The sequence below is a fragment of the Vitis vinifera genome, chromosome 1 (assembly GCF_030704535.1).
Source record: "Vitis vinifera cultivar Pinot Noir 40024 chromosome 1, ASM3070453v1".
NCBI lineage: Eukaryota > Viridiplantae > Streptophyta > Magnoliopsida > Vitales > Vitaceae > Vitis > Vitis vinifera.
This window is the reverse complement of record NC_081805.1, coordinates 7,453,066-7,465,436: the sequence shown is the minus strand read 5'-3', so window position 1 is coordinate 7,465,436 and position 12,371 is coordinate 7,453,066. Positions and strand designations below refer to the sequence as shown.

The 12,371-nt window shown below is 30.4% G+C and overlaps 1 protein-coding gene across 1 annotated transcript; it reads left to right on the top strand.

Annotated features, from left to right (window-relative positions):
- The first annotated feature begins 7,116 nt into the window (after positions 1 to 7,116).
- Positions 7,117 to 10,617, top strand: LOC100251130 (protein DETOXIFICATION 30). The gene is made up of 8 exons (XM_002272215.5): positions 7,117 to 7,559; positions 7,645 to 8,186; positions 8,304 to 8,393; positions 9,216 to 9,272; positions 9,366 to 9,601; positions 9,822 to 9,940; positions 10,040 to 10,126; positions 10,205 to 10,617. Exons 1-8 carry the CDS (start codon positions 7,260 to 7,262, stop codon positions 10,277 to 10,279), a joined length of 1,506 nt encoding a protein of 501 aa, XP_002272251.2. The 5' UTR covers positions 7,117 to 7,259; the 3' UTR covers positions 10,280 to 10,617.
- The last annotated feature ends 1,754 nt before the right edge of the window (positions 10,618 to 12,371 follow it).

Genomic DNA, 12,371 nt, shown 5'->3' with positions numbered 1-12,371 from the left:
TATCATGCATGGCCATTTAAGAGCCTTATTAAGTTTAAATACTATCCTTAATATGTGTCCAATTACAATGTCATAGTGTATTTACCTGTAGAAAATGCATTATTCAATGTTTCATTATTTATATATTAATTTCATTTTCTTATACCGTTAATCAACGATTTAGATCTCATTATATATATTCAATAATTTGAATCTTTTATTGAATAAAAACTAACCTTAGCATTTTTCCCTTGATATTAGTTATCTTGATATTGCTTTGCAAGAGAAGTTCACCAACTAGAAAACAAAAGAATATATAAGAAATGATACTAATAACTTAAGGGTCATGACCCAACTTCTCTTCAATGCTGTCCCTATTACGTCCCAGTTATGTATGACACACATGTCTCTCTTGCTTATAAAAGGGTACATCAGTTGGGCTTCAGTCGACAAAGACTAAGCAAGATAATTGTTAACCATAAAGCTTTCCAACTTGAAGGACACGGAGAGAAGAAAGAGGTAGCGGACCAATCGCAGGCATATATACCAAATGTACAAAGTTGCACGAGTTAAGCAAGACTTTAACAAACTGAGATACCAGATGAAGCGAAAAGATCTAACACTCTAGGTATGTGACAATGACCATTGTGAGAGAGCTTATCCTTAATATTTTTCATTATCACAAAGAAAAATCTCAACTTCTTTTTGGCTAATCGTATCCTCTCATATAATTGGTTTTTCAAAGAGAGCAAGAATTTAATTTACTATTCCAAAATGTGTCTATACCACCAAAAAAATTTACCCATAGTTAATCATACAAGAGAATCTAAACATGTAAAGAATACACCTTTTAATTAGTATATGAAAATAATAATTAATATCTACCTTTTAACCGAGAAGAATTAGAATCATTTCTTTCTAGCCAACTAATAACAACAATCATAAAGGTACCACACTTAAAAAAAAGGATGAAAATATTGATAGTTGGATTATACATATATATTGAAAAATATGGATGAAAGTTTTTTACAAAAAATATCAATAAGATGAAATTGATCAAAACTCATAAAAACGTTAAGAAAAACTTAAAAAACAAAAATAATAAGTAATAATATATATATATATATATATATATATATAATTTTATTACATTCAACAATAATTTGTAAAGCTTGAAAATATATTTTATATTGAGATATTTTTTTAGAATTATTTATTTCCTATATTAGATTTATTATTTTTCATTTTAGGAGTAAGGGTAAATTAACCCTTTTCATTTTTATTTAACCTATTTAAACTCTATTTTTGTCTTTCAATTCTTCAAAATGTTATAATGAGAAACTTTAGACATATTATGGTAACAGGGATGAAAGCTAAGAAAAAATAAATACATAAGGGAAAACTTGGTCTATCTTACTATTATATGTCCAAACATTGCTTATGTTATTCATGTTGTTAGTTATTTTGTTGCTTCTCCTACTACAGTTCATTGGGTTGCTAATATATTTGGGACACTCTATTTCAATTTTTTTTTACTTCCATCTACTTCTACATTGAAGTTACATACATTTTTTAATGTTGACCGAAGTAGTGATTCTAAAGATTACAAGTCTATCCCTGAATTTAAAAATTTTCTTCAATTGTCAACCTCTTCATTGAAACTACATGTATCATTGAACTATAAAAAATAGACTATTGTTTCCCGATTTTTTATAAAAATTGAGTATCATATTATAACACCAACCACAAGACCAGACATCAAACTTAAGAGCACAAGTGAGAGTTTGGTTGACTACAACCATTAGACCAATGTTTTATCTTTGCTATACTTGCACATGCAAGTTTATACATATATAAATTTATAGATAAATTATCAATATTTTTAAATAAAAAAATTATTCCAAACTAATTATATTATAATTTTAAATCTAATATGTTTTAAAATTCTATACATAATTACAAAATGTCACAAAATATATTATACACAAAATATACTATACATATATTGTTTTTTACTTTTTAAAAAAAAAACTTGAATATGAATATTACTTTTTATTTATCATTTCTTATAATTTTTTTCTAATATTTTTATGAATTTTATTTAATTTTCAGCCTCCAATGTTTTGTATCAAAATATCCGTGAAATCAAGTTATCGATATATCCATAAAAATCGATATTTTAATTTTTACTTACAATGGCATTGTAAAAATGTGAGAATGTTAGAGTTATTTATTTTTAATAATAAAGGTAAATTAATATTTTTTTTGTTTAACCTATTTAAACACTAGTTGAATGGTACTTATTTTTCAATGTGTTAGAATAAGAAACTCTAAATTTTCTTTTCTCTCTTTCTATGATTCTTTGAATCTCACACTATCTATTTCTTTGTTGGAATGTATTCAAAATGTAAAAAATAGTAATGATATGTTTATAATTTTATTTATATATAAAAGACAATATATAAATTTTTCCAGAAATAATTAATAAGGGCAGAGCTGGGCTTATGGTTTCAAGCCCTACTTTGCAGTTTCCCCACAGGAGAATGGGGTGAGAGTCCTATCCCAAATCCCCATAAAATGGGGAAAAAACTGTCGGCTCCGAACTGGGTCTGTTTTCTGTATGGCTAACCGCCATTCTAAAGAAAGCCAAAAGCAGAGAAGATGGGAGGACTGGTAGCTCCTAAAAGCTTCTGGCAACAGCAACTCTTACAGGAACCACGAAATTCATTTGTCAAACCAATCTTCTGCCAACGTTAATGGCTCAGACCCTGTCTTTTAGCATTAATGATGCTCCTAATGCATGCACCCACATGCTGCTTGTAAATGTTTCCTTCACTCATAAAATAAAAAAATAAAAGAATAAATAATAACATATGAGTCCAAATATTTTTAAATATATATTTTTCCCATTGAAGCTTCACCCTTAACCCACTCAACTTGCAATGTAATTGATGCATATTCATGGAAACCTATTTGTCATCTCTCAATTATGAGCCTGTCATTTTATTGGTTTTGAAAATTTTCTTTCAAGCCTTGGTAGCTGGGCACGAGTCCCACGATCCCGTAAGTCCCATCTAACCATTCTGCTACAATGGAGACTGTAGAGTCTGCAGACTGAAACTGCCGCAACAGTTCCATTATTAATTGCCAAATATATGAGCGTTGCAACCAGGGGCTTCTTCCCATAAAGTTTTCTTACTCAACTAGCGCCTCGATTTATTGCTACAAAACTTAATTATATTTCTATGCAGAGAGCAGCGAATTGTATTGAAAAAATTACTTATATTCCCATTTGAAAGTCTCAAAACAGAGCTTTGACCCAAAATAGTGTGTTTTAAAAAAAAATTCTAAAAAATAAAGTTGTTTTCAAAATAATGTCCAATCTAATGTGTCTGTGCCACATAAGCTGCCACGTCATAAAACCGTAGTTGGTGACTACGGTTTTATTTTTCTAAAGTGGTTAGAAACCGTAGTTATCAACCACGGTTTTAACTTTAAGTTTAAAGCAGTAGTTGGTGACTACGGCTTTGACATTTTTTTAAAATGGTCAAAGCCGTAGTCACCAACTGCGGTTTTAACTTTATATATATTTATATATAACTTTAATTTTTTTTAATAAAAATATTATATTATTTTGATTTTAAATATACTTATTTCATTATTTTAAAAATAATAATATACGAAATTAAATAATTGATATTTTTAATTTGATATAAAAATATATTTTTAAATTTTATTAAAACGCACTATATTTAATATAAATATAATTAATTAATTAAAATAAAATATAATAAATTATATTTATTTAAAATAAATAAATTATAAATGCCTATTTAGAAAAATAAAAAAATAATATAAATTATTATATTAATTAATAATTTTTTATATATTATATATAAGTGGTATATAATACCTCTCTCACATACACACACACATATATATATATATATATATATATTTAATTTAAATTTAAAATTTATCACATTTTTATTTAAATATATAAATAAATTTTATTAAAACAATTGACACTATATTTAATATAAATATAATTATTTAATTAAAATTAAATATAAATAAAATATAATAAATTATGTTTATTTAAAATAAATAAATTATAAATGCCTATTTGGAGAAAAAAATAATATAAATTATTATATTAATTAATAATTTTTTTATATATTATATGTAAGTAGTATATAATATCACACACACACACACACACATATATATATATATATATATATATAAATTATGAACTTAAATTAAAATATGATAAATTTTAAACTTAATTGAACTTATATACATGTGACATTATATACCACTTACATATAGTATATAAAAAATTATTAATTAATATAATAATTTATATTATTTGTTTTTTAATAGGCTTTCATAATTTATTATATTTTATTTATATTTAAATATAATTAACTAAATATATTTATATTAAATATAGAGTATATTATTTTAATAAAATTTTAAAATATATTTATATCAAATTAAAAATATTAATTATTTAATTTCATATATTATTATTATTAAAATAATGAAATAAGTATATTTAAAATCAAAATAATATAATATTTTTATTAAAAAAATTAAAGTTATATATAAATATATAAAGTTAAAACCGCAGTTGGTGACTACGGCTTTGACCATTTTAAAAAAAAGTCAAAGCCGTAGTCACCAACTACGGCTTTAAACTTAAAGTTAAAACCGTGGTTGGTAACTACGGTTTCTAACCACTTTAGAAAAATAAAACCGTAGTCACCAACTACGGTTTTATGATGTGGCAGCTTATGTGGCACAGACGCATTAGATCGGGCATTATTTTAAAAACAACTTTATTTTTTGGAATTTTTTTTAAAAACGCACTATTTTGGGTCAAAGCTCCTCAAAACATCGATTATACTTTATTTTATGCAGTGATTTCATATTCTTGAGTCCCCCGTCTCTCCTAGGCCAAGCTACTGGAACTGTAAATCACTGAGGCTCATCCTCTCATATGGGTTGGGTTTTTTTAACTTCTACACCAAATTGAAAAAAAAAAAAAAAAATTCCTTTAAAAGAGGTGGTAGTAAAATTATTAAGAAATCTATGACAATTGTGCCATATTAAAATTTGTATTTTCATTTAAGTCTTATATTGAAAAAACAATTGAATTTTTACTAAAAATATCTTTTGAAAAATCACCTTCCAATAAAAAATAAAAAAAATAAAAAATTGTAGTTCATTTTCTACCCATTTTTATCACATTGGAAGTTTTCTACCGGTTTTTCCATGATGATGAGACAACTTTTACAATTTTCATTTCACTGTACATTGAAAAAAAATTTAATTTTTATTAAAAATTATTTAAAAAAAAAAACACTTTCCATGAAAAGTAAAATTTGTCAATATTTTAAGTATGGTTTTAAAAACCGGATCGAACTGGCCTATCACAGTTTTGACCCTGTTAATCGAGCCGAAAATAGATTGAACTGGAATCAGATCAGTTGAACCAATGGTCCGACTAATGAATCGACCGATTCCATTCGAACCAGATGGTTCAATTAATTTTTTTTTTTAATTTTTATAATATCAAAATGACGTCGTTTTGGAGGCTATAAAAACACCTTCATCCCTCCTCCATTTGCACCAAAGGTGAAGAAGCTGTCGTCCCCAACGTGTCGCGACATCGACGCCAACTCCCATCGGCGATCTTCTCAACCATTACACCGATGTAATCATCCCCTTGCTGCAAAGCCCCCTCTCGGTGCCACAAACCCCCAGTCCTCTTGAACCCGCGACAACCATCCCTCCCCCCTCTTCTTCCACCCCTGTTGCAAAGCCCCCTCCTAGCGCCGCAAACCTGCCCTCCTAGACGATTAAAGCGCCCCTTCGGAAAACCTGACTGTGCACTATGCGCCTTCATAATTTTAATGACTTTTTTATTATTATTATTATGATATTATGTTTAATATTCCATTTTTATAAATTTTTCTTTTTTTGTTTATTTATTAGTCTTCACATCAACATTACATTTTTTTTTTATATGGATTGTGAGCTCAAATTGATAAAGTAAAAAATGTCTTTTATATGGATGGTATGATATATGATTTAATGTCTTTTATATGGGTTTACATGGATGGTATGAGATATGATTTAATGGTAAAATTAAAAACATTACAATTTTAAATAAATTTTTTATTTTAAAATAAGTTTTTTATTTAAAAATAAATATTAAAATTTTAAATTTTAAATTAAAATTATGATTTTAATTTTAATTTATAATTTGAAATTAATTTTCTGATTTTTAAATAATATATAAATTATTATTTTTATTTTTATAATTATTTTAAATTTTAATAATTTATAAATTGTATATTTATGACGTCATTGGTTCAACCGTGATTTGACCGTCGATCCGACCGATAATCGTGAATCGATAACTTTTTCGGTTCAATGACCAATCCGATTTTGAAAACATTGATTCTAAGTTAGTTTCTTAAAAAGACAACTTTTATAATTTTCATTTTTAGTTCAGTCATATAATAAAATAAAAAATTGAATTTTTATTAAAAATGTTTTTTGAAAAACCCCTTCAATCTTTTATAAAAAAAATATTTTTGTTCTATTAAAAGTTATCTTTCGAGGAGTTCATCATTTTCATTTAAGTCATACATTAAAATAAAAAAATTGAATTTTTATTAGAGGTATGTTTTGAAAAAACACTTTCCATAAAAAAAAAATTATTTTTATCATATTTAAAATTGTCTCTTGAAGAAATAACTTTCACAAATTTTATTTTAATTGTAAATTTAAATATAAAAAATTAAATTTTTGTTATAAGGTGGCTTCTAAGTAAACACCTTTTATAAAAATTAATTTTTGCCTCATCTAATTTTTTTTTTTTCCCTAAAAAGGACCTTCCAAAGCAGTGTAATAACTTTTCAACCATGATCTCTGTCACATTGGCGCAAATTGCCCTAAAATTGGTAATATTTTTCAATGTACTTTATTTTTAAAAATTATTTTTATAAGGACCGTACTTCTATCAAAATCCCTTGCGGGTTTGGTTTGTATCTTCTATTTTGATGGTAAAGATATTAACTGGATATAAAAGAATCAGCGTTTTGTGACTGAGAGGGTCAATTGACTCTTACCTCAAAATTAAATTTGCTCTTGCTCTTGCTCATTGAAGCATGCCGGTGAACGCAGTACTCTGGATGGTGGAGTGTATAAATATCAGACAATGACCAAGATTCTAAGATAGAAAGTTTTCCCTCTAGAGGTTCACCATGGATAGTGGTGAACGACCACTTCTCTCTACGGGAGATCAGGAGGGCCCAACCCCAGAGCAAGGAACCAATTACGACAATGACATTGACCCCATTAACGGAGTTGAGGATTTCGTCAAGAAATTCTTGATTGAATCAAAGAAGCTCTGGCGTCTTGCCGGCCCAACCATCTTGTTATATCTATGCCAGTACTCCCTTGGCGCCATTACTCAGGTCTTTGCCGGCCAGGTTGGTGTCTTGGACCTTGCTGCCTTCGCGTACGAGAACTTGGTCATTGCAGGGTTCTCCTCCGGCATACTGGTACTATCTACAAATGTTGTGTCTATTTCAATAGTTGATTAATCCTTTCTGAAATCCGTTGTTATTTTATGCCTGATTCCAACAGTATGGCATGGGGAGTGCGGTGGAGACTCTTTGTGGCCAAGCTTTTGGAGCCGGGAGGGTGGATATGCTTGGAGTGTACCTGCAGAGATCGTGGATTATCCTTCTTGCCACATCCCTAGTCCTGTGTTTCCTTTACATCTTTGCAGAGCAACTGCTGAAATTCCTGGGTGAGTCCGATGAGATAGCGAAGGCAGCAGGGGACTTTGCGCCTTGGATGCTTCCCCAGCTCTTTGCTTACGCCTTGAACTATCCCATCTCCAAGTTCCTGCAGTCTCAGAGGAAGATGATGGTCATGTGTTACATATCAGCTGTGGCTCTAATACTCCACACAGTGTTTAGCTGGTTGTTGATGCTGAAGCTGGGTTGGGGTCTGGTGGGTGCAGCCGTGGTGCTCAATGTATCCTGGTGGTTCATTGTTGTGGCTCAGCTCCTGTATATTCTGAGTGGAAGCTGTGGCCGTGCGTGGTCTGGCCTCTCTTGGGAGGCCTTTCACAATCTATGGGAATTTCTCAAGTTATCCATTGCATCCGCCGTAATGCTCAGGTGGGATTTCTAAACATCATCTCAAATTTGAAGGAATTTTTAATTAATAATTTTTTATATTTTTAAAAATATATTTTTTCTGTTTTTATCCGTATTTAAATTAAAAACTTTCTGCAGTTTAGAAGTGTGGTATTTGGCGATATTGATTGTCTTCGCGGGGTACGTAAAAACGAACGAAGAAGTTTCTGTGGATGCGATGTCCGTATGGTAAGTTCATTTCAAATCTCTATGAAATATTATATGTTCACTAAGAACAATTAAATGCTAGCTAGAGCCCTTCAACCACAATGGAGACCTTCATCTATGGATGTAATTGCAGTCCATTTAATAAAGCTTCACGGGGTTGTTGGTCATAGATTTGTGGCCATGAATGATCATTGCTCAGTGTCATACAGTACATTGTCTATTGCTGGTCAGCATCATTTATTTCCCGTCTTTTCGTTTTCAAATAAATAGTTCCAAGTTTTGGTAAATTATCAATTGTTGTACAGTGCCTGCGGACAATAAGATGTTGACCTTGTAGACGCTTAACCACCCACTTAGCCATCAGGCCCCCAGCCGGAAAACAATTCCCACCTAAGTTTCAGCTAATCTTTTACTTTAATGAAATTGTTTTTTCCAGATTTCTTCCAAGTTCCACCCTCACTTTGAAAACAATTGGCAACAAAGTTTTGTTTGGTTTTTCTTAATTTGTTGGTATGAAACTTTTGGCCACCATATGTTATATTTAAGATCTACCTTAATTTCTCATGTGTTCTATAAGCTATGCTGAGTCAAAATCATTTGCTGACTGATAGTTATGGATGAGAAAGATATCACTTAGGAAGTAGAAACCTCTCCCTGAACCATTAGACACCTGCAGGTTGACAAGACGGGGCCAACAAATGATTCAGCACGAAGGATAAACTAGCCATAAATTTTGAAAATTTGATTTGTTGCATTAAGAGATGACTCTATTGTCAACTTAATAGTATCGCTAGAATGATTGATTGATAGTGTTACTTCTTTCTTGCTTTGTGCTAACCACAGCATGAACATATTGGCCTGGGCATTGATGGTTTTTCTTGGCTTCAACGCTGGTATAAGGTCTGTCGCAGAAAACACAATTACTCTATCCATTTTTGTATATATATATATTGAAGGGAAAATAATTCTGACCAGAATTTGAGATATGTGCAGCGTACGGGTGTCAAATGAACTGGGGGCAAGTCATCCAAGAAGCACAAAATTTTCAATAGTAGTTGCTATGATAACATCATTATCTACTGCTTTCGTCCTCGCACTCATTCCGATCATCTTCGCAAAGCAGTATCCTTCCTGGTTTTCAACAGATGCCCTAGTGAAAGAGCTTGTTTATAAGCTCACGCCTTTGCTAGCCATCAGCGTTGTCAACAATGTTCAACCTGTTCTATCCGGTATTTATTTATTTTCCCTTCAGACTTGTCCTTATTTCTACTATTCTTCTAGCTGTCTTATATAACACTCTTAATTCTTAGATTAATATTGAAGCTATCAACAAAGGGATTTTTCTGCATCAAAAACATTTTGTCTGTTTCAATTTTTTTGCTTTAAAGTTTTTATTTCTGAGATAGAGGCAAGGCAAAAGATTGACCAGTGGTGATTATATTTATGTAGGGGTGGCTGTTGGAGCAGGATGGCAAACGTTGGTAGCTTATGTGAATATTGGGTGCAACTACATATTTGGGATTCCTTTAGGTCTAGTACTGGGTTTGAAGCTCGGCTTAGGTGTTGAGGTATGTTAAGAAAACTCACTCTCTCTTGATGCATGTGCCCTAGAAGGGGATTTCTATTTCAATAGAAATACATAACTTCTGGTTGTTGATCATATTCAGGGAATTTGGAGTGGAATGCTGTCAGGGACAATGATACAAACTTGTATCCTCTTTATAATTATTTACAGAACCGACTGGAACAAAGAGGTAACATCCCTCACCTTTTTGAAGTAGTCTCATGCATACACTAAGTGGTTGCGATGATATACATGGTGTCAAATGCAGGCCTCCGTGTCAGGAGACAGAATACGAAAATGGGGAGGGGACACAGCTTCCGCAGAGAATGATATCGAGAAATGATGAAGTGATGTATCCATGAAGTATCACACAAGTGAGCTGAAAAGCTACTTATCTCATCAACATTTCAGGGCCAGTGCCTCCAAACACCTCTTTCCTATATCTTTTTTAGTAATCCAGTTCCATATGGAGCATTTAAAAAAAAAACAAGAGAGGCCCTTTCATATGATCTGAATTTCTGCATTTGCAATTGCGAAAAGGGATTTTTGGTTAGATGGGAGATTTGAGCTCTTTAACAACAAAAATTGAGATTAGAGAACTTGTGCCAAATACTTGAATCGCCCATAGAAATTCAATTGCTAGAGAGTACATCAACAGATGAATGCTCTCTTGAGTGTGCACTGATGGGTCCGATGTTTAATTCCTTGCTCCGGATCTGATGACACTGCGTAATACAAACATAATGTCCAGGTTTAATATGTTCGTCTGTTTGTTGAAATCGAATATTATGAGTTTTCACTATTGAACTTTAAAATAAAATCCACGACATGAGAAAGAAAACATGTATGGATCCATAATGCTTAACCTCAATATGGTTTGAACATCTCTGACATGAGAAAGAAAACATCCATGATTTTAACTTTTCTACTTTCCTTTTTATGCACTCTTTAGTGATTAATATAAAAAATGTTTTCGAATGAATGTGAGTTGAGATCGAGAGGGCAAAACATAGATATACACGTTGTCTAGTTCTTCTCCTAAATTAACCATTAATTAAACACTTTGAAATTTAATTTCTTATCTATTTAATAAGTAGAATTAAACCTTGATAAATTAACAGCATTCAGAGCAAGAGAAATTGCAATAATGAGTTGTAGAAAATTTTGACTTGCAAATGAGTCATGCGACTATATCAAATACAATTAAGTGATATTTAGGGTGTCTCTCAATTGATTTTGAAAAATGTGATGTTAAATGACATAAAGATGTAAAATTTAAAATTTAAAATGAGAGATCTTTTCTTAATTAAAAATTTAAATTGTTGAAGATCTCAAATTTAACAAATTTGGAAAAATGTTCTTCTAAAAATATTTTGAAAAGGGATATTAGATTCTCTAAATATACTTCCAAAAATCTTGTCATATAAAAACTCCTTAACTCTAGCACACTTCCAATTTAAACAAATATTTATTTTGGAAACTCATTCTCAAGAAAATTTAGTTTCCATAAGAAAATTAAAACCCACTTTTTAATTATTTTCTCTAAATTTGAATATATTTTCAAAAATCGTCTCGTATATCAAATATGCATAAATTAAGGAAAATATAACAAAATATGAAAATAAAAATAAAACACACGGCCTTAGGATCTTGCTGCATATTTGGTGAGCCCAAATATTGAAATTTTCAGAAATCCAAATATACAAAAAATTACCTCCAACAAATTAGGGGGTTAGAAAAATTACAAAAACCCTAAAATATCCCTAAAATCCTAAATCGCTCGGGTTGTCACCACAATCCCAACTATGAGAACCATCAAAACTCTTCTTTGATCACTTTCCCATAAAAAGTTCTTGTCTTTTTCCCATTGAGAATTCACTATGAATGCTTTGTGATTTATGCCTCTCATAGGTTACATAGATTAATCAAAACAAAAACTTTTACAATGTAATGAAAAGTCCTCTACTTCTTCAAATTGAAGCATGCAACCAATCTCTGAAAAACTAGATTTTTACATTCCAACAAAAATTCTATACCCCTATAGAAAGTACAACCCATCCCGAGAACAAGAAAGCAAACATATTCCGAATCCATAACAAAAGAATGGAGTTAGTGAGTTTGTATTCAAGTTTTTCAACTGGATTTTTTGCATTCAAGTTTTTCTCTAAAGTTGGTGAGTTTGTCATCATGACTAAAAGGATGGAGTTGGAAGAGTCAATAGAAATAGTGACAATGCCGTGCATTGCTTTGGAAGCATAGCATGAGATATTGGTGTACACCTTTTTATCTTGAATCATTAGAGAGCAGAGCCAAACTTAAGTGGTGTTTGTTTTTTTACTTAATTCTAAATAGAACCTTAATACTTAATAGTATTAAATATTAGGTTGTTTGTTTTTGTATTATTTTATTTCTATTAAGTATTAAAAAGTAAAAAA